Here is a 22,016-nt window from a genome sequence, read left to right on the forward strand (position 1 = left end):
CCCCCCCCCCCCCCCCCCCCAGCAGATTGGCCGCAGCTGGGCCTCTGTTCACGTCCAGCCCTGCGGGCTGGGGAAGGTGGGTCACATGTGAACAGAGTCCCTTTTATAGCTCCACCACCCAAGCCGGCTCTGTCTTCTGCCACCTGACCTGCCAGCGGCTACCTACACCGGCTGTGCCCGTCCGTCATGGAGAAGGTCCTTGTCCTTCTGCTGGTTGCCCTGGCAGTGGCCTATGCGGCACCTGACCCTCGGGGAATCATTATCCACCTGGTAAGAGGGGCTTTGGGGCAGGAGGTACCCGAGCATCCCGGCAGGGATTTTTTTTTTAATTTTTAAATTTTATTTAAATTCAAGTTAGTTAACATACAGTGTAATAATGGTTTCGGGAGTAGAATTCAGTGAGTCATCAGTTAGAACACCCAGTGCTCATCCCATCAAGTGCCCCCCTTAATGCCCATCACCCATTTAGCTCATCCCCCACCAACACCCCTCCAGCCACCCTCAGTTTCTTCTCTGTATTTAAGAGTCTCTTATGGCTTGCCTCCCTCTTTTTTTTTTTATCTTATTTTTCCTTCCCTTCCTCTACGTTCATCTGTTTTGTTTCATAAACTCCACATATAAATGAAATTGTGTATTTGTCTTTTCCTAACTTATTTTACCTGGCATGATACACCCTAGTTCCATCCGCATTTTTGCAAATGGCAAGGTTTTATTATTTTTGATTGCCAAGAATTTTTCCATCATATATATATATACACACCACATCTTCTTTACCCATCTGTCAGTCATCGGACATTTGGGCGCTCTCCATAATTTGGCTATTGTTGACAGTGCGGCTGTACACACGGTGGGGCGTGTGCATGTGCCCAGGTGAGATAGGTACTATTAGGGTCAACTCCGTTTTCAGATGGAAGGCAGTTGTAGAAAAAGTTAAGTCACCTGCCTGAGGTCACACAGCTGGAAAACAGTGAGCAGGGATTGGAGCCCAGGCTCCCGGCTCCAGAACAACCCCCTCACACTGCCCCATGCTGCCTCTCTACCCAAAGGATCTTAACTCGGAGCCTTGCATGGCTCAGAGGGTCCAGGGTCTCCCTCAGGTTCTATGTAAAAGTCAGGGGAGGGAGGAATTTTCCAGGGTGAAGGTCCTCAACCTTCACAGGCTCCTCAATGGAGCAATGGAGCCAGAGAAGTTTGGGGACCTTGTTTTGGGAACGCTGAGGCATAGGGCGGGGCAGTGAATTGCCCAGCATCACCCAGGGAGTCGGTAGTGCAGCGGGGACTAGAACCCGGGTGTCTGGAGCCGCAGCCACTACCCTGCCCGCTTCTCACGCAGAGGGGCTGGGGATGGGCGGATTGGCCGCCAGACCCAGGAGCTGGGTTCCTCTACACACTCCCCCACCAGGGGAGCACTGTCAGCGGCAGTGGGGGGAGGGGCGGGGGACGTAGAGAAGGGACCAAGGGGGTCCGGGACTGACCGGCTGCCCCCGCAGGAGGAAGGCGAGCTCTGCCTGAACAGCCTTCAGTGCAAGAGCAAGTGCTGCCACCGTCAAACCGGGCTGAGCCTGGCCCGCTGCGCACCCAAGGCCAGCGAGAACAGCGAGTGCTCCGCCAAGGTGGGTGCTCACAGAGTGGGGGTGGGGGTGGTGGGAAGAGGGACCGCTCGGAGGAGGAGGGCCTTCACGCTCGGGGATAGGAGCACGGAGGAGCATCGGCCTGGGTCCTGAACGCTGAGATTAAGAGAGGGAAGCCAACAGGCTTCAAAGCACTTTCCCATCCCATCATCGCTTTTGACCCTCACGAGTGACCAGAGATAAAGGTTTGTTATCCCCATTTCACAGATGGGTAAACAGAGGCCTCCCCAGAGAGATCTAGTTAGTAAGCAGAAATGAGACACAGAGTGAACCAGACTCCGGGCCCACAGTGGCCTCTAGGGTGGCATTAAGGAGAAGACAGACTGAAAAGAGACTGGCCAGGGGTTCTTGGGGTCAGGCCAGGGGCAAGTGATGCCCAAAGTAGCCCCCCCCCCCAACACTCAGCCCGTGAATCCACTGGCCCTGTGTCTTTGCAGACACTCTATGGGGTTTACTACAAGTGTCCCTGTGAGCGGGGCCTGACCTGTGAGGTTGACAAGACCATCGTGGGCTCCATCACCAATACCAACTTTGGCTTCTGCCATGATGCTGGACGCTCCAGGAAGTAAAACCACCGAAGGCGGCTCCTCTCCCACCACCCCTCCCTGGCTGGCCACCCCCTTGGCCAGCACCCCCCTTTTCTGATTGGATTCTCAGCAATTAAAGCTCTTCCTGCAACCTTCCCCGGGCTCCTGAGTGTTCTTGTTAGGTCAGCGTCTTCCTTGATGTTACCTTAAGCCTTTGCCTCCTCAAGATCAGAGGAAGTCAGTAGGCCAGAGGAAGGAGGCCAGGCAGGATGACAAGGCTGTGAAGCATCCATGCTGAGAACCTCTCCGTTTGGGGACCATCACACCTCCCTGGGATGCCCTTCTGGCCCCTCAAGTTCTCAGACAGGTGTGTCACACACACATGTACACACTTCTGGTGGGGACTCCTAATGGCCCATGTTCTCTGCCCTGAGTCAAAACTTACCAGTCCCTGTCCTGGGGTCATACCTTCTTTTTGGACCCAACTCTCAGATATGCCAGATAGCTAGCACAACCCAGGTGTTAGGAGGCCATGTGGGGAATCAGCCTAGGAATTCCCTGAGCCTGCACAGATGGGTTAACAAGGCATAAAGGAATAGAAAGCCACAGGATGAACACACCGAAGGTTGGGTAAACAAGATCAGGTAAATGAGATTAGGTAAATGGAGCAAAGGCCCCCAGTATAGAACAAAGACATAGGAATACAAAAGTCTCAGGATGAAAGCATCCAAAATGAGGTAAGCAAGATTAGGTGTTCGGGGCTGAAACACCCCCCAACTTACAACAATAGCAGAAAGCTGCTTTCGCAGGAAGGAAGGACAGAAAATAGGTAAAGAGGTAAATAGGACTTTAGGCTGCAGCAGGGCTAAGTTGCCCAGAGTGGAGCTAATTAGCAAAAGAAAGGTGCCTTGTTGACCCTGAGGTAGCATGCTCCCTTGGTCTTGTCCCCAAGGCCAGTTTAGATGAACGAGGTGGTGCCTCAGGTCTGCTGTAAACAACCTTCCTCCTAGCGCCCAGCCACCTGCCAAGCCACCGCATACCTTCAAAACCCCTTTTCCCCCACGCCCATGAGTTAATGTTCATGGTTTCATTGTGTGTGCATGTCCATCGCGATTGTAAACCTTCTGATTCTAATAAAAACGGAGCAAGGACCCTTCCTCAGGGCTCTTGTCTCCTGGACATTAGCCTCTCTCAAATCGTAATCCTGCGTCCTACTCTCTTGCTGCAAAAGAGAGATCTCCAGACCCAGAGTTTACGACAGGGTCAGTCTACTAACAATCGCAGCGGGCTTACACTGTGCTAGCAAATCCCCACATTGATCCAGGAGGGAGAATTTATTGTCTCTATAGATAAACACAAACAGAAAACCCAAAAAAACCCCCTAATGTTCAGAGTGGTTAAGTAACTTGCTCAATGTCACATAATTAGAAAAAGTTAGGGGTTGCTTGAGTGGCTCAGTTGGTTAGGTGTCTGACTCTTGATTTTGGCTCAGGTTGTGATCTCATGGTTCATGGGATCGAGCCCTGTGCGGGGCTGTGTGCCAACAAGGCAGAGCCTGCTTGTGATTCTCTGTCTCCCTTTTTCTCTCTACCCCTGTCCCAATTGTACTCTCTCTCTCTCAAAATAAAGAAAAATAAAGAAAAAAATGCTTGCTAATTAAAAAAAGAAGAAAAAGTTGGCACCGCACCCAACGAACTCCACCCCCCACCCATTCTACAATTCCCTGTTCTTTCCCAATTATTCATAACTAAGACAAATGGGCGGGACTGTAGGGACTTTGGTTTTGGTTTAATATAAAAATTTTATGCCCTTGGAGCCGTCAAACCCAGGTTGCCGTAGGCAGTACTGAGGTCCCCGTCACTGAGATGTGCAGGTGGAGTTTGACTGACCCCCAGTAGGGATGCAGGAGAGGAGGTTCATGCAAAGAAGGAAGAGCGTGAACTAATTAAAACTGAGATGCTGTCCCAGCCCCAGGATTTTGTAGTTTGTGATCAAGGAATTCCTAGAGTAACCATTAGGTTTCTGAGTTAAGACGGGATCTACCTGAAAAGTAACAAAAAACCCAAGGAATATAGCTGAAACAAATAGGAACACGTTTCTCATGAATTAAAAAGTCCAGAGGGGGCGTGGGGGCAGGGGGCTCAGTTGGTTGAGAGTCTGACTCTTGATTTGGTCTCAGGTCATGATCCCATGGTTCGTGAGATCGAGCCTCCCGTCAGGCTCTGTGCTGACAGTGCAGAGGCTGCTTGGGATTCTCTCTCTCTCTCTCTCTCTCTTCCTTGCCCTCTGCTCCTCCCCCACTCGTTCTCTAATAAATAAATAAGCAAACAAATATTAAAAAGAAGGCTGGAGGTAGGAAGTGCTGGCAGACCTGTACTTCTCTTACCTCCTCTCAACTGGCAGATGCTTCAAGGCAGCTCCTAATGTCACATTCTCTTACCACATTCAAGTTAGGAAGCATGGAGTAGAGAGTGGCTGCATAGGGGGTGAGGGCAGAGTGCCTCCCCCGGCATACTTTCTAATCTTACCAAAAGCCTCCAGGGTGACTTCTCCATAGCTCAGTAGCTCCAACTGGGTCACAGGACCACCTCTGGCAGCAAGGGAGGCTGGGAAAGCAAGTATTGGGCCGAGGAAATAGGACCACCATGATTGGCTTGGACTAATTATGATCCCTCTCCCAGGGCTGGGCCCAATATGCCCAAACAATATGGGGGTTCAGTTAGCAAGGAAGCTGAGGAGTCAGGTAAGTGCCTGCTGTACCTAAGTGAGCTCTCAACCGGAGGGTTTTCAATATCTTCACCCGGTAGGGGGTTCACATCCTGAGGCAGGGTTGGGTCATACTCTGAGGTGCCCAGATCCAAACCTGGGTGGGGATCTGCATTGAATGGATGCATTGAATGGTTGAATGACCACAGTGCCCAGCACTATAAAGGACGTGAGGGAAATGTCCCTAGTTTCCGGGGTGAGTGGGAAGTTGGGCTCTGGGGAAGCAAGTGGCAATACTGTTCCCTGCATTGTATCCTTTCTACTTGAGCATCTGTTTTTGGCACTGAGACTGAGTAATACAAGGCGGCTGGAAGAAGGGGGGGGGGGCATTTGTTGTTGTGTTGCTGTTGTTCAAAAGCCCCTTCTTCTTCTCTCCCAGCCTGGAGCCCAGAGGAGTCCCCATTTTCTTTTTTCTTTTTTTAACTTATTTTTTTTAATGTTTATTTATTTTGAGAGAGAGAGAGAAGGCATGAATGGGGTGGGGCAGAGAGAGGGAAACACAGAATGTGAAGCAGGCTCCAGGACTCAAGATGTCAGCACAGAGCCCTACATGGGGCTCGAACCCACAAGCCAGGAGATCGTGGCCTGAGCCAAAATCGGATGCTTAACTGACTAAGCGACCCAGGCACCCCACCACCTTAATATCCTAACCCCAGGAACTCCCCATCTTGCTATAACTTTTTTCTAGGTATGCTAGAAATTCAGCTACAGAAGCAGCAGTATTTGCAGCCTTGAATCCATAAGAAAATGCCAGATGCTGGTCCCTGTAGACATATGCTGTCTAATATGGTACCGATTAGCCACGTGTTGAACACTTGAATTGGGATACGTGTAAAATACAAATTGGATTCAGAAGACCTGTTACCAAAAAAGAATATGAAAGATCTCAATTTTTACATGTTGAAATAACATTTTTGATTGGGCTATAAATAGAGTATAGTGTCAACATTAGCTCTGCCTGTTTCTCCTTACTTTTTAAGTATGGCCATTCGAAAGTTTAAAATCACATTTCACTTCCCTGGACAGTACTGCTCTTTTAAGGTGAAGGATTTTGAGAAGAGGCATTTTTCTGAACTCCCTCCTCTACCTAAAAGCAGAGCCTCCCCAAAGAACTCAGCTATCATACATTCCCTCCTGGAGAAGTTTCTTACAACCAAGAAAGATTGACTCTTTGTACTGAAATCTTATCACTGCAGAAGTTAGAACCACACCTAAATGGACATTGTCACAAAACTATCAGATCTGCTCTACTCTCTGAAGGGCCGATTTATCTTTCTTAAAAGTAATTTGTTTTCCCCAAGTGCCTTTTCTTCCCTTATTAAGTCGCCATTTTCCAGAGTGTCCTTCTCCCATTCCTCCTCCCCAATTAGGATGATATATATGCCCCAAATTCTAACTGCCTCATTGAGTCACCTTTTTCTGTGAATTCCCCTGTGTACGTATGTAAATAAAAATCTCATTTCTCTTGCCAATCTGTCTTTTGTCAGTTTAATTTGCAGACCCCAAAAACTGAACCTAAGAGGGTAGAGGAAAAGTTTCTCCTCCCCATTGTATGAAACAGGTGTAATCACACCAGCAACACATTTTCCCCTCCCCGTCTAAAGGTGAAGACATTAGGTATTCTTGGAGGCTGGGTTTCCAGCCTGCAATCAATCTCTCCTTCCAAGGGCATTTCGCAGATTTTCTCCAAATAAGGGGAGCTCATGTACCACTATGGACTGTAATCCTGTGTCTTTCTGATGTACCTGTGACACTGCGTATCTGTCTGACACATTTAGTACAGGAGCAATATCCCCCAAGATAAGGGTGAGAGTGTTGCCAGCCTTACAGGGGTGCTTTTTTTCAATTTAATTTTTTAATGTTTTATTTATTTCTTTTTTTTGTTAGTATTCTTCTGTATTTTATTTTATTTTTGTTTTTTTGTTTTGTTTTGTTTTCCTTAAATAGTTTATTGTCAAGTTGGTTTCCATATAACACTCAGTGCTCATCCCCACACATGCCCTCCTCCATGCCCATCTCCCACCTTCTCCTCTCCCCCACACCCATCAGCCCTTGGTTTGTTCTCAGCATTCAAGAGTCTCTCATGGTTTGCTTCCCTACCTCTCCCCAACTATTTTTCCCCTTCTTCTCCTGCATCATCTTCCATTAACTTCCTCCTAATCCTCCTATACATGCAAACATATGGTATTTGTCCTTCTCTGCCTGACTTATTTCGCTCAGCATAACACCCTCAAGGTCCATCCATGTTGCTACACATGGCCAGATTTCATTCTTTCTCATTGCCATGTAGTATTCCATGGTATAGATAAACCACATCTTCTTGATCCATTCGTCTGTTGATGGACACTTAAGCTCTTTCCATGTTTTGGCTATTGTGGAGAGTGCTGCTATGAACTTTGGGGTACATGTGCCCCTATGCATCAGCACTCCTGTATCCCTTGGGTAAATTCCTAGCAGTGCTACTGCTGGGTCATAGGGGAGTTCTACTGTTAATTTTTTGAGGAACCTCCACACTGTTTCCCAGAGGGGCTGCACCAGTTTACATTCCCACCAGCAGTGTAGGAGGGTGCCCGTTTCTCCACATCCTCGCCAGCATCTAGAGTCTCCTGATTTGTTCATTTTAGCCACTCTGACTGGCGTGAGGTGGTATCTCAGTGTGGTTTTGATTTGTATTTCCCTGATGAGGAGGGATGCTGAGCATCGTTTCATGTGTCTGTTGGCCATCTGGATGTCCTCTTTGGAGAAGTGTCTGTTCATGTCTTCTGCCCATTTCTTCACTGGGTTGTTTGTTTTTTGGGTGTGGAGTTTGATGAGTTCCTTATAGATATTGGATATTAACCCTTTATCTGATATGTCATTTGCAACTATCTTTTCCCATTCCGTTGGTTGCCTGTTAGTTTTATTGATTGTTTCCCTTGCCGTGCAGAAACTTTTTATCTTGATGAGGTCCCAGTAGTTCATTTTTGCTCTTGATTCCCTTGCCTTTGGGGATGTGTCAAGTAAGAAATTGTTGCGGTGGAGGTCAAGGAGGTTGTTTCCTGCTTTCTCCTCTAGGGTTTTGATGGTTTCCTGTCTCACATTCAGGTCCTTTATCCATTCTGAGTTTATTTTTGTGTATGGTGTGTGTGAGAGAGAGAGAGCATGAGCAGGGAGGGTCAGAGAGAGAGGGAGATACAGAATCTGAAGCAGGCTCCAGGCTCCGAGCTAGCTGTCAGCACAGAGCCCGACACGAGACTCAAACCCTCGAACCGTGAGATCATAACCTGAGCCAAACGCTTAACTGCTTAACCGACTGAGCCACCCAGGCGCCCCAGGGTGCTTTAAGTAAACCTCAACTTCTATCTCCACTACTGAGCTCTTGCACCATAAGCCTGACATCCTGGAGGGCACACTTGGCTCAGATCTGGGGGCTTAATCAGAAGTGTAGTTTAAGTACAGAACTTTGGGTCCAAAATCTGAATTATTTATCTCCAAAATGTAACCCAAATATAGCAGGGCTGCCTTGAAGCCTGCTTCTGCAGAGAATTCATGACACTCACAGCCAGCAAACTAGCGTCTGGCTCTAAAAGCCTGACAACCCCACGGTACAGTTTGCTGAAACTCCTCTTGATTCATTCTCTCCCCATCCCCACAATCCAGTAGGTGCTCTGATCTTTCTTTTCCTCACGCTCTTCCCTTGGCTCTCCTTGCTTTTCTCATCCCTCCTTTCTCTTCTGATATCCCAGCAGAGTGTGATTCATCACGTTCAAGCTGTGTGACTGTGAACAAGTTGCTCAGTCTGTCTCAGGTTCTCCTGAGAGAACTATAACTTCTATAAAATAGGGGTGATCAAAGTTCTGACCCCTCCTGAGCTTTTCTGTAGGATGAAATGAGATCATGTGTCTAACGGGTCTGGCACTGCCCTTGGCATAACGTAAGCGCTCCATAAACACGGGCAACTTGTTTTTGAAGTAATCTCTACACCCAATGCGAGGCTCGAATTCATGACCCAGAGAATGCCTCACATGTTCTAACGACTGAAACTGGCAATTCTTTATACATGTTTGTCTTGTACACTTTCTTTCACATTTCTGAAATTTAAGGTAGGGGGGAACCAAGAGTTCGGGTGTGAACCAAGCATTAGGAGGGTGGATTATGAAATGGGCTGAGGCCAGAAAGGGGTGGGGGTGGGGAGGAGAACTCAAGACTCCTCTGAGGGACTTGCTTTCATGCCCCAACCTGGGAAAGGCCCAAGGTTCCTGAGCTTCCTGCCTCTACGCCCTTCACTCCCCAGCCACGCCTCCCCAGCCCCCAGCCCCCGGGGTAGCAAACACTGAAACGTCTTTATTTCAGTGTGGTGCATCATCCCTCCCTCCCTGCCCCTCCCCTGCTGGTGGAGGCTCTGAGGGCTAGGGGCAAGAACACAATTTTGGGTAGGCATGGGAGTAGATGGAGGAGCCAGGGAAGACCGCAAAGAAGAGTGAGCATTAGAAGAAAATGTTCTTAGCTGACTTCCTTTTTTCAATTTTCTTACAACGGCCATAGATGAGTTTAAATGATTTCTCATTCTTCGGAAATACGCATGTCAGGTTTGGCAGGCATGGACACTCCTTATACATGTCCAGGAATGTCTGGGAAAGACAGGACTTTGATCTTGACCTTGGGGACTGCTTTGCCCTTGGCCCTGAGGGGCAGCCTTCACTCTCCTAGAAGCCTCGCTTTGGGGCCCATCTGCTTGCACACAGCAGAGGAGCCTGGGCTTAAGAGGCCCCTTCATGCACTGTTCAGTCTGTGTCTCTGGTCGCCTCCTCCACGCTGACCCCTAGGATTGTGGGTGCCCTCCTAGTTCAATCTCTGGCATCACCTTTCCTGTCATTAACCCATGCGACTATCCTGAATGAATAAACACCCTCCCACAGGGGACCTCCATCTTTTCTCCTTAAGTCCTTTCACGAGCAAACCAACACCCCTTTCTTGCACACCCAGCTCAGAGGCTCCCCAGGCCACAACGTCTGGCTCCCTGGCCCGGAACACCAGGGGCCATAGCAGAGCCCCTGGGGCTGTTGAGAAGGGTGGGCCCAGAACCATGATTAGGACCAGACCTTCTAGCTGTGCCCATTTACAAAGCTACTTTCAGAGTTTACTGAGATGACCCCTCGAAACGGGGAACTTAGAAAGAGCAGCATCGGGGCACCTGGGTGGCCCAGTGGGTTAAACATCTGAGCTGGGCTCAGGTCATGATCTCACGTTTAGTGAGTTCAAGTCCCATTTCCAGCTCTCCGCTGTCAGAGCGGAACCGGCTTCGAATCCTGTCTCCCTCTCTCTCTGCCCCTCCCCAGTTCACACTCAGCTCACACTCACACTTTCTCTCTCTCAAAAATAAATAAACATTTAAAAAAAAAAACCCATCCCCAGACCCCACGTCTCCCACCTGGATTCCAAGCCCTTGGCGTGGGGGCCCACCTTGGCTCGGTCCACTGGCTCCCCCAAGCGGCTGGGAGGTGCAGTCGCAGCAGCCATTTCCCGGCTCCGGGTAGTGGTCGCCCTCCCCCCACCCCCGCACCAGGCTCTGGTTCCGCCCCTGCCCCTCCTCTCCGGGGGCCCTCCCAGCTCACCCCGCCCTCCCCCAAGGGGCGCCACCACCCACCTCCTTGTGACTTGCGCTGCCCTCGGACCCCTTGGGGGCTCAGTACGACTCGCAGCCCTCCGTCTTCTGGCTACAGCATCCGCTCTTGCACTTCTTGCTCTGGACGCAGATCACCCTGTTGTCCTGCGGGGAGATGACGCCCCTGGTCTTCCTCCCTGCAGGCTCCCCTCCCGTGCCCTCACCTCCGCCCCCGCTCCCGCCAGGTCTGGAGTTGGGGACCGCGAATGTCTGTGCAGAGCGGCGCCGCCGACTCGTGCCAGAGGGGGACTAAAGAGTTTTTACAAATTTGCCTTTAGAGTCCTGGAATAGGTTCTCTCTCTCACTCGCTCGCTCACACACACACACACACACACACACACACAAACACACACGCCCTGCATACCAGAATCGGAACATACCAGAACCACCTGGCCCCTGGCCATTTGCACTTGCTGGTCCCTTTGCCCAAAACATGTTGTCCTTTGAGCTCTGCCTGACTTGCCTGACTGCCTCCCACTAAACCCTCCCCTGTACGCCCAGCTCCAGCCGCCCTCATCACCTGGTTTCACTATGTTCACAACGCGAGGATTCTCTGAAATTACCTTCATCTTTCTTTCTTCTCTCCCTCCCCTGTCGTCGTCATCGCATTCTTCTTCTTCTTCTTCTTCTTCTTCTTCTTCTTCTTCTTCTTCTTCTTCTTCTTCTTCTTCTCCTTCTCCTTCTCCTTCTCCTTCTCCTTCTCCTTCTCCTTCTCCTCCTTCTCCTTCTTCTCCTTCTTTTTCTTTTAACTTTCTGCTTCCCTCCTGCTCAACTCCAAAGGGCAAGGTTCTTTCCCTATTTTGTTCGCTGCTGTATTTCTTAGCCCCTTGGACTAAAGTCCCCACACTTGGTAGGTTCTGATTATAATACTGTAACACCACACCTTTAGGTCTTGGTCTAAATTTCGCTTCGTCCATAAGGTCTTCCCTCAGCACATGATTTCAAACTGCAACCTCTCCTTACCCACCGCACCTGCAGCCCCTTCCTTCTTTGTCCTCAGGTGCTTATCGCCTGGGAAATGTAAATATTTTACCTCCTCGGCCTACTACACTAGACTATCCAGTCTACAAGGGCAAGGACTTTTATGTCTTGTTCACAGCCTTGTCCCTAGCACCCACAAAAGTAGTTTCCCTGGGTGCTCAGTAAAATGCGCTGAATGAATGACTGTCTGCCTTTCTTCCCGGGTGGAAGCCGGGGATGGGGAGTCCTGTGTCATATTCCCCCGTGCGGTGGCAGCACCTAGCACCTCCTGGCACAGCTCCCGTGACCAGGATGGGTTTTCTTTTTCCTCCCGGACGTCCTCCAGCCATCACCTCCCGTGCCCCCGATGTCCGGCTCTCACCCACATCAGCCTCTGTGTGCACCCACCTCCCCAAGTAGTACGGGTCTCAGCACAGTAGCAGAGGAGGTGAGTGCATGCTCTAGGTTTCTGACCCAATAACTGATTCACCCCCCCGCCAAATGAGTGCTGGGGAGAAGGAAGAAGAGAGAGGGGAAGGAGAGGAGGACCAGGAGCAGCAGCCGCTGCATCGTGGCCCAGAGCCGGCGGTGGCGCTTCTCAGGTCCAACTGAAGTCCCTGCCTTGGCATGTGACTGCCATGTGACCGAGGCCTGGAGGGTAGCTAATGAGGTGTGAATGCCCATTCCCAGGGGTCACTGGAGAGGCCGGCCGCCAGCTCCCAGAACAAAGGAATGGAGAAACAAGCAGAGGGGATAAAGTGGACATTTTCCAAAAAGCGCCGCTACGTCCTGAACCATTCACTGTGCTCATTTGGCCGTCAGCAGAAGAGTCTAGTCTGCACCTGGGCTCTGGCACTAGCAAGCTCTGGTTCAAATCCCAGCATTGCTGCCTACTGGTGTCGTGATCTCGGCAGACTTTTTAACTTCTTTGAGCCTCGGCTCCCCCCATCTGCAAAATGTGGACTAATCACAGGGGTGAAGCGATGCTTAAATTAAGTGGGGGCTTGAAAGCTGTCATGGGCCAATCATCAAAAACAGTCTTCCTTTGTATTGTGTCACACCTGGGCTTCTCTGCTTTGGCTCGGAAGTTACACCTGTCACTTCACTGGCCGGAAGTCTTCGCACAGTCCGAGCCGTCCGCAGGAAGCAGTCCATCCAGTGCCAAGGATGAAGACAATGAAATGGGACTTGAATTCAGAGCATTGTCTCTGCCTCGTATTGGAAAGAAAGGAGGAAACTATAGGGGTAGAGACCTCACCTTAGTAATAAGGCTTCTGAGGGTCCCCTGGGTGGCTCAGTCGGTTAAGCGTCTGACTTCAGCTCAAGTCATGATCTCACAGTTCATGAGTTCGAGCCCCATGTCAGGCTCCGTGCTGATAATGCGGAACCTGCTTGGGATTCTGTCTCCTCTCTCTGCCCCTCCCCGGCTCATTCTCTGTCTCTGTCTCTCTCTCAAGAATAAATAAACATTAAAAGATTTTTTTTAAAGAAATAAGTCTTCTGAGAGAGGGGCTGAGACCCCATGTCTGGGCAGAGAAAGACTGATCAGATAGGAGGGAAAAGATTTGGTTAAATGAAGGTGGCCTGGAGCTTTGCCTTCTCAGCATTAAGATTATTCCTCTAAAACCTCCAGGCGAGGAACATTTATTTTATTTTTTATTTGGGGAGGGGAGGAGCAGAGCAAGAGGGAGAATCCCAAGCAGACTCCACACTCAGTGCGGAACACAATGAGGGGCTCGATCCCACACCCCTGAGATCATGACCCGAGCCGAAATCAAGAGTCAGAAGCTTAACCGACTGAGCCAGCCAGGGGGACCAGAACATATTCATTCTCGAATGTCCAGTGCAGAAAACCAATGCCTCTGAATCTGCATACGAACTCCCATAAGGGAACAAAGAAACAAGCGCAAGTATTTATTACCACAGCAAGAATGGGAGGTTCTGAAAAACTTTTCATCTTCAAGAGACAGGGAATCAGTCAGGACTCATTTGGTTGCAAGTGACAGAATCCCAACCTAAAGTGGTTAAGGACAAAAAGTGAGTTTATTGGGTTTTGTGACGTAAAAGCAGGATGGGTAGAGCTCTCTGGTGGAAGGCACAGCTCGACCCAGGAGCTAAAATGACGACTCTACAACCTGGCTCAACTCTCTGTGTTGGCTTCATTCTGAGTCCACATGGTAATAAGATGGCTGCCAATAACCATGGAGTACTTTCTCCCATGTTCAAGTTCAGTGGAAGAGAAAGCATTTCATCTCAGTAACTCTTGGACAAATTCTAGCCTTCCTTCTGACTGGACAAACTGGGTCATGTGTCCATCTTCAAACCCATCTGTAGAGGCAAGAACCAGCCTCCTGGCCACCTGCTGAACCAATCTCAGCCAGATTTAGTGTTCTGATGTGAATGGAGCCCACTGAACCTCATGGACTGAGGACAGAAGGGGTGGTTTCCTTAAAGGAAATCCAGGGTCACGGAAAGAAAGGATGCAATGAATTTTTGGCAGGCAAATTGGTAAGTGTTTTTGTATATGGCAAGTGGGAATGTATAGGGCCTCACCCTGTGTGCCTAATTTACAGCAATATGAAATGTCACAATTTTTATTTGATGTATTCAGTCTTTATGGTTTTAATTTTTTTCAAAGTAGAAATATTCATACAATCTTTCATCAGTCACTACCAACCTTAGCTTTCTTTTCAAAGCAGTGGTGTTTTGAGTGAATTCCGCCTATTTTTTAAAATAATTTTTTAACATTTATTTAGGTTTGAAAGACAGAGAGAGACAGAGTACAAGCGGGGGAGAGGCAGAGAGAGGCAGAGAGAGAGACAGAATCAGAAGCAGACTCCAGGCTCTGAGCTGTCAGCACAGAGCCTGATGCAGGGCTCGAACCCACAAACCGTGAGATCATGACCTGAGCTGAAGCCGGGTGCTTAGCCGACTGAGCTACCAAGGCGCCCCGAATTCCACCTATTTAAAGGAGGGTTTAAAGGGATACAGAAATGCTGAGGCATAGGAGCACATGTACCCCAAAGTTCATAGCAGCACTCTCCACAATAGCCAAAACATGGAAAGAGCTTAAGTGTCCATCAACAGACGAATGGATCAAGAAGATGTGGTTTATCTATACCATGGAATACTACATGGCAATGAGAAACAATGAAATCTGGCCATGTGTAGCAACATGGATGGACCTTGAGGGTGTTATGCTGAGCGAAATAAGTCAGGCAGAGAAGGACAAATATCATATGTTTGCACGTATAGGAGGATTAGGAGGAACATGATGGAGGAACAAGGGGGAGAAGAAGGGCGGAAATGGTGGGGGAAAGGGAGAGAGGCAAACCATGAGAGACTCTTGAATGCTGACAAAAACTGAGGACTGATGGATGTGGGGGGGAGGAGGGATGGGCAGGGAGGAGGACACTTGTGGGGATGAGCACTGAGTGTTATGTGGAAACTAATTTGACAATAAACTATTTGTAAAAAAAAAATAATAATAAATAAAAAATAAAGGAGGGTTTAGTGTTCTAGAATCAGCTTTACCTCCACTTGGAAGGTTTACTTCTCTGCCTGTAGATGTTCAGTCAGGAAGACAAAAACTACTCTAGGTATTTGAAACAGGGACAATTTAAGACAGGGAAATGGTGGTGCCTGGGTGGCTCAGTCAATTGAGTGTCTGACTTCAGCTCAGGTCATGATCTCACGGTCCCTGAGTTTGAGCCCCGCATTGGGCTCTCTGCTGTCAGCACAGAGCCTACTTCAGATCCTCTGTCCTCCTCTGCCCTGCTTGCTCTCTTTCAAAAATAAATAAATAAACATTAAAAAAAAAAAAAAAAACAAGGGAACCAGTCGCATAGGTGATGGAAGAGCTGAGAAACCCAGCAGGATGTCAAGGCCACCAGGAGATTAACAGCAGGAAGACACCAATGCCCCATGGCGGGAGAAACGCTATGACTGGAGTCCCTGGGGACTGCCAGAGGTGGGGGAGGGGTGGCTGTCCCAAAGGACACAGGAGGGCCTCACCTGCCGCAGGTGTGGGGCTGGGGGAGGTGGGAAGAGGGGCAACGGCTCCTTGGCCTGCGCCCTGATCTCCAGCCAGCCCTAGAAGCCAGAGGACAAGAGAGACTGGGAGATGTAGTCTCCAGGGATAAAGAGTGAGCAGTAGGAAGGCGCACAGGCAAATAATTGACGCACGTTCTCTCCATACCCACCAGGCTGGGAGAGGTCAGTGTGCTTCCATCCCTTCCCCATTCTGTGCCTCTCCTACTCCTCAAGTCTGGCTTCAGGGGGCTCTACTTATAGGGGGCTTTCAAAGGGGGGGGGTCACACCTGCCACAAAGCTTATCATTAAGCTTAAGGATAGCATATTGTCTGTGTTTGGGGTAGGCAGAATCTGTGAGAGGGACCTCATAGTTTTCCTTCGTTTTTTTTTTTTTTTAATCTTGAATATTCGTGAAACTTTTGCCATGTTCACCCCCTAAAGAAAACAAAGCGATGACTTGGTCACAGATATATAGATAGGTCCTCTCCGGAGAACTGTCGACAATTCTACCACGTTTCCCCAGTGACTTAACTGGGCTTTACCGCCAAACTTGCTGGGAAGTTGAAGGTTATGAGCTCCCCTTCCTGTGGTTAAACCAGAAGAGTACACAGCCCAGTCAAGGTGTAGCTCACAGAAGAGCTGCCGTCATAACAGCAGATTGGCTTAAGGATGAGCCTGCAGACTAAGCCAATCCGGTCAGAATCAGTCTTAGGATGTTGGCTGAGAAGTGGGAGACAGAGAGGTTTCCTTTTCTCTGGAAGGTGTGGTATGGATTTGTGGTTAAGAGCCTGCCCTTGGGAGCAAGGCAGCCTGGGTTCAAATCCCAGCCCCACCCCTTACTCTGAACTCCTGACAAGGGTACGCAATGCCCTATTTGTAAAGTAGGTTTATTAATTAATTAATTAATTTTGTAATCTCTATACCCAGTGTAGGCTCAAACTCATGACCCTGAGAGGAAGAGTTGCACCCTCTCCCAACGGAGCCAGCGAGGCACACCCCTATTTGCAAAATAGGAATAATTTTATGGTACCTACGTTAAACTTGTTGTAACAATAAAATAAATTAATATAAATAAGAAAGCACTTTGCACAGTGTGTGAAACATCAGTGCTCAAGAAATCTTAGCTGTTATTGTTAGGTGACACCAGGAGCTTCTGTGGCTCCTGACAAGGAATCCATCCTGAGGGCCATGGAGCTGCTGGATTCAGCCAGACCTTAGGCACGCTAGCCACTCGACTTCCGTTTGTGACCGCCAGTGAGTTTCCTGGTCATCCAGACCAGTTTGGGTTGTTTTGGATACTTGCAGCGGGAAGAATCCTAACTGATCCCCCCATGATGTGACGTTGGGCAAGTCACGTAGCTCTCTGAGCCTCAGTTTCTTTATCCATAAAGTGGAACTGATGATATCTGAAAATGGAGACCTCCATGCACCAGGTCCCTTTCTCACCACCAGGCATGAACATCTTTTTTTAATGTTTTTTATTTATTTCTAGGAAAGAGAGAGACAGCGTGAGCAGGGGAGGGTCAGAGAGAGGGAGTCACAGGCTCTGAAACAGGCTCCAGGCTCGGAGCTGGCAGTCAGCACAGAGCCCGACGCGGGGCTCGAACCCACGAACCGCGAGATCATGACCTAAGCGAAAGTCGGACGCTTAACCGACTAAGCCACCCGGGCGCCCCTGGCATGAACATTTTTGCACTTATTCTTCACGTACATTCTCACTGACACTCTCTCAATGACCTCCACCCTTGGAAAGCATTTCAACAGTCCCTTCCAGTCCTTCCCATCACACACCCATCCATGGGCACCCAACACACACTCTCCAGCTGTATTCCTCAACCCTGCTCTTCCCACACAGCCCTCCATCCCCTCCGGGGACCCAGCCTCTTCGCTCCCTACCCCTACCCCGTTCCTTTCCTGCCGTTTCACCCTCCAGATAGGACCAACCCTTCCTGCCCCCAGACGGGACAGTCCCTACCAGATTTCCTCTCCCAGGAAGTGCAGACAGAGGCCAGAGCCGGGAAGTGACTTTAATGTCTCAGGAATTGGATTTTGAGCAACATGGGGGCTCTCCAGGCCCCTGGCCCCCAGGCAAGGGTGGCAGCGACCAGCCTGCATCCTCCTCTAAATCAGGTGGCACCGGCGGGGACAGATCGGGTCCCTGGAGAAGCATTTCAAGCCCCACTGGCAGGGGCATATGATGTTGATGGTTCCCTCGGTCTGTGGGAGATGCGACCAAGAGTTGGGAGTCACCAAGGTAGAGGGAAGAAGAGGGTCTAAACATCTTGGGGAGCAAGAGCAAGTGAAGGGGTGAGCAGTCCTCTACAGCTCTGTGGCCTCAGGCAAGTTAATGAACTGCTTGGTTTCAGTTTCCTCATCTGTCAAAAGGGGATATTAATAGTAACGCGCCTCACAGGGTGATGTGAGGACTAAACAAAATAGAGCAAGGGCCCATAACGAAAAGACCCTCTGGCCACCTCAGCTGGAGAGTCCGGGGCCTGACCGGTTCCTCACAGCATCGGCTCCCCAGACAAGCACATGGAGGCCAAGTCCATTCTTCCTAGAGAGCTTTGGGACCGGGGCCAGATGAGAAGAGATGAGCAGTAACAGGATGTACTATGCATTCTGCATTTCTACCAGCTCATAACCAAGCCCCAGTGAACACTGTGGTTGCCAGGACAACCTGGTGAGGTTGTTACTTTAGCCCCATTTTACAGATGAGGAAACTAAGGCCGAGAGAGCGGAAGTGACCTGGCTGAGGTTACAAAGACAGGGGGTGAAAAACCTAGGATTTAAACTAGGTCCAAACTCCCAAGCTACGGTTCTGCCCCTGCAGTGCTGTGCTCCTCTCAAAAAATTAGGTCATTGTGGCAGGGAGGTGGAGCTCAGTAGAGAAAAAGTCTTCTCCCATGTACTTGGCCTCACTGATGTTAGGGTAGGAAATATTCATTCAACAAACATTTGTTGAATACCTACTATAGGCAGATACTAAGTTGGGGGGGAGGGGAGGGAGCTCAAAGATGGACACGCTACAAGCCTGCCTTGAAGAGCCCCAGCCAGCAGTGAAGGCAGACAGAAAACATGGCAAACCAGGGAGAGCCACGCTGTGCTGAGGGTATGAGCTTGTGGGAGCTCCAAGCAGAGAAGGCTTCTCAGAGGAGGTGGTGGCTGGCTGTGTATTGTAGGATCAGTAGGAGCTTGCCGGGTGGAGGAAGGGGAAAGGGCACTCCAAGCAGAGGGTGAAGAAGCAGGGGCAGCTGTGGATTTTGTTAACGTCCCCCATCCTTCCTCCCACAGGGGGCTGCCCCAGCCCAGAGGCTCACCTGGGGCAAGCACGACATGGCCACTCTGGCCCTGGGAGTACAGAAAGCACCCCCGTAGTTCAGGTCTATCAGGCAGCAGTCACTGATGCACTCCAAGTGGTGGGAGCACTCAGCCCCATTCATCTGTGGGGAGAACGCTTGTGTCACCCGCCATCTGGCTGTGCGGGAAGGTGAGGGAGGATTCCTGGGCCCTTGCCAAGCCCCCTCCCCCCTTGGGGGCCAAGAAGGGAAGCTGGGAGATGATCACCGCCAGGTGCCACGCCCTCTACACCCACTGCAGCAGCACTCACAGGAGCAGGAGAGGAAGGCCAGCTGGTTCCTCTCCCTCTGCCTCTCCTTTCCTGGGTCTCCCCTCACCCCTCCCCATGCTGAGGGCACATATGATCCCAGATCACACTTTGGCGGGGGGGGGGGGGAGATGGGAAAAAAGGGAGGGAGAGAAAGACGGGGAAGGGAAGGAACAGTCACTGTACCTAGAAGGGGTGAAGGAGGGATTAGGGCGTGGCTGGCGGGACAGAGTGGGCGCTGGTTCAGGGGAAGGGAGGGCAGGGTGCTGGTCAGAAGACCACTTTCTTTGACCTCCAGGGCCACAAGGAGGTGAAGTAGGGCTTTGAAGCCCTTCCGGGGACACATCAAGCTTCCAGCCCTAGGAACAAATCCCCATTTGGGGGTTGTATATACCCCCACGCCCAACATCTCTCTCCAAATCCAAATGGCGCCTGCTGGCCGGTCTATGATGCCACTGCCGCGATCACCCTCTACTGTAGTGGAAGGTTCCAAACGTTCTTTGGCTCACCTTCTTGGACTTCTTATTAAGGTGCAGGAACTCGGCCAGGCAAGGGATCAGGACCCCCATGAGGAGCAGGAAGGCTGTGGCCATGGGCCTGGGCACGGTTGCTGGAGGCTCCAGTTGGGCTCCTGAATGGCCACAGAGGAGACGGGCGGGGGTTTGGGGAGGGGAAACACTTTGCTTGACACGTGACCTGGTGCCCCAAGGCCCTGCCCTAGACTGGGGGTGGAAGGTGGCGAAGTTAATGGTCACAGGCTGTTCAGGAGCGGAGGCAGAAGGGCCAGAAGCCCTTTCTAGCGTCGCAGAGGAGTCTCCCAGGCCCTGGGGAGCAGTGGAAGGTGTTCCCATGACACCCGGATTCAAGCCTTGGACAGGCTGGATTGTAGATTTTAGAGGCCTCCATATGCATTACTTCCAAATTTAAATAATATTTTTTGAAAATTTATAAAGTTGATATACTGAAATGAAAATAGCTTCTACTTTTTTTTTTAAATAGCTCCCTTCTTAATAGTCTGACTCTCTCTCACTCTGTCCTTGGTGCTCCAAATTGTCCCCCATCCCTTATATCTTCTGAAGAAGTTGGTACTCCCCCCACCCCCCGCCCCCACCCTGCCTCTCCACATCCTCTTCAGGTCCAATGTTGTCATCTGTAAGAATCAGGAGGTAAGACAAGATGGCTTCCAAGACCTAGGACTTGCCCGATCCTAATGAATTGATTAATGGTCTAAGCATTTGTCTCTGAGTTGTATGAAAGTCAGGGTTTGGGGGACAAAATGGAGGGGAGAAGAGAGGAAGACTCAGAAAGAAGACAGGGTTCAGGGAGAGCTGCATGGAGCAATCAGTGGGGTTTCCGGGGAGGTGGGCCTTCCTCAGGACGTCCCTCTCCATGAAACTCCAACTTCACCCCACCTTTGCCTGCTTCTCTTTTTAAAAATTTGCTTTTTAAAATATTATTTATTTGGGGGAGAGGGGTAAGGGACAGAGAGAGAGGGACAGAGGGAGAGTCCCAAGCACGCCCTGAGATGGCTGCATGGAGCCCAGCCTGGGGCTTGAAGCCACAAACTGCAACAAACTGAGAGATCATGACCTGAGCTGAAATCAAGAGCCAGTTGTTTAACTGACTGAGCCACCCAAGTGCCCCTAAAAATTTGCTCTTCAGAAGAGATATGAGGGGCGCCTGGGTGGGTCAGTCAGTTAAGCGTCAGACTTAGGTCTGACTAGAACGACCTGACATGAACAGGTTCACGAGTCCAAGCCAGGAATAGGGCTCTGTACTGATAGCTCAGAGCCTGGAACCTGCTTTGGATTCTGTGTCTTCCCCGCTCTCTGCCCCTCCCCCACTTGTGCTCTGTCTCTCTCTGTCGCTCAAAAATAAATAAACGTTTAAAAATTAAAAAAAAAAAAGGGATATGAGAATCCCTGGCTTGGAATGGGGTGCTAGAGACTTAATTATGCCTCCTCCCAAACTCATATGTTGAAGCCATGACCCCCAGTGTGATGATGAATGTGGAGATAGGGACTTTGGGAGGTGATTAGGTTTAGATGAGGTCATGAGGGGTCCCTCCTAAGGAGATTAGTACCCTCATAAGAGACACCAGAGCAGCACCAGGCTGGCTCACTTGGTAGAGCAGGCTACTCTCGATCTCGGGGTCATGAGTTCAAGACCCACATTTGGCCCAGAGATTACTGGAGAAGAAGGCAAAAAACACCAGAGAGCTCGCTGTCTGTCTCTGCCATATGAGGACACAGCAAAAAATGCAGCCATCTCCAAGCCAAGAAGAGAGCCCTCACAAGAACCCAACCATGCTGACTAACACCGTGCTTTGGGGCTTCTGGTTTTCAGAACTGTGAGAAATACATCTCTGTCATTTAAGCTACCCAGTCTATATTTTGTTATGGCGGCCAAGCTGACTAGTGTAGGAGTCTTAAGTCTTTTCTCTAATAATAGCCTCCACACAGTACTCAAAAGATTTTAGATCCACTATCTCAGTTAGCCTTCTCCATATTTGTCAGGATAATTGATACTAGATGTCACAACAGAGAACTCCTGAAATTTTGGTGGCTTGGCACAATAGTGTTTTACTTACCACTCATGTGAAGTCTGATATGGGACGGAAGACCTTTCTTCCATCTTGTAGCTACACCAACCGGAAGACTGGCTTCAGGAGTCATTCTGGAAGGTGGAAGAGAGCTGGAGGAAGTACATGGACACTTAAATGCCTCGGCCACGAGTGACATACGCCTCTTCCACTCAGAGGCCATTGGCCAGAACTAGTCACATGACCTCAACCTTCTTCAAGGGAGGCTGGGAAATGTAAGGGAATCCTGGAATATTTAGTGTACTC

The 22,016-nt window shown here is 49.9% G+C and overlaps 2 protein-coding genes across 3 annotated transcripts; one reads left to right on the forward strand and one right to left on the reverse strand.

The window, feature by feature from the left end:
- The first annotated feature begins 186 nt into the window (after positions 1-186).
- CLPS (colipase) lies at positions 187-2,200 on the forward strand. Of its 2 annotated transcripts, XM_039235257.1 has the most exons (3): positions 187-270; positions 1,491-1,613; positions 2,069-2,200. In XM_039235257.1, the coding sequence occupies exons 1-3, from the start codon at positions 187-189 to the stop codon at positions 2,198-2,200; spliced, it is 339 nt and encodes a 112-aa protein (XP_039091188.1). The 2 variants fall into 2 exon arrangements, with proteins under 2 accessions (XP_039091188.1, XP_039091189.1); XM_039235258.1 differs by lacking the exon at positions 1,491-1,613.
- A 15,482-nt stretch (positions 2,201-17,682) lies between these two features.
- On the reverse strand, positions 17,683-21,838 carry CLPSL2 (colipase like 2). Its single transcript, XM_039235260.1, has 4 exons — positions 21,759-21,838; positions 19,678-19,799; positions 18,882-19,004; positions 17,683-17,778 (listed from the first exon to the last, which is right to left on the reverse strand). Exons 1-4 carry the CDS (start codon positions 21,763-21,765, stop codon positions 17,683-17,685), a joined length of 348 nt encoding a protein of 115 aa, XP_039091191.1. The 5' UTR covers positions 21,766-21,838.
- Between the last annotated feature and the right edge of the window lie 178 nt (positions 21,839-22,016).

Source organism: Hyaena hyaena, unplaced genomic scaffold, assembly GCF_003009895.1.
Source record: "Hyaena hyaena isolate Hyena2069 unplaced genomic scaffold, ASM300989v1 scaffold_96, whole genome shotgun sequence".
NCBI lineage: Eukaryota > Metazoa > Chordata > Mammalia > Carnivora > Hyaenidae > Hyaena > Hyaena hyaena.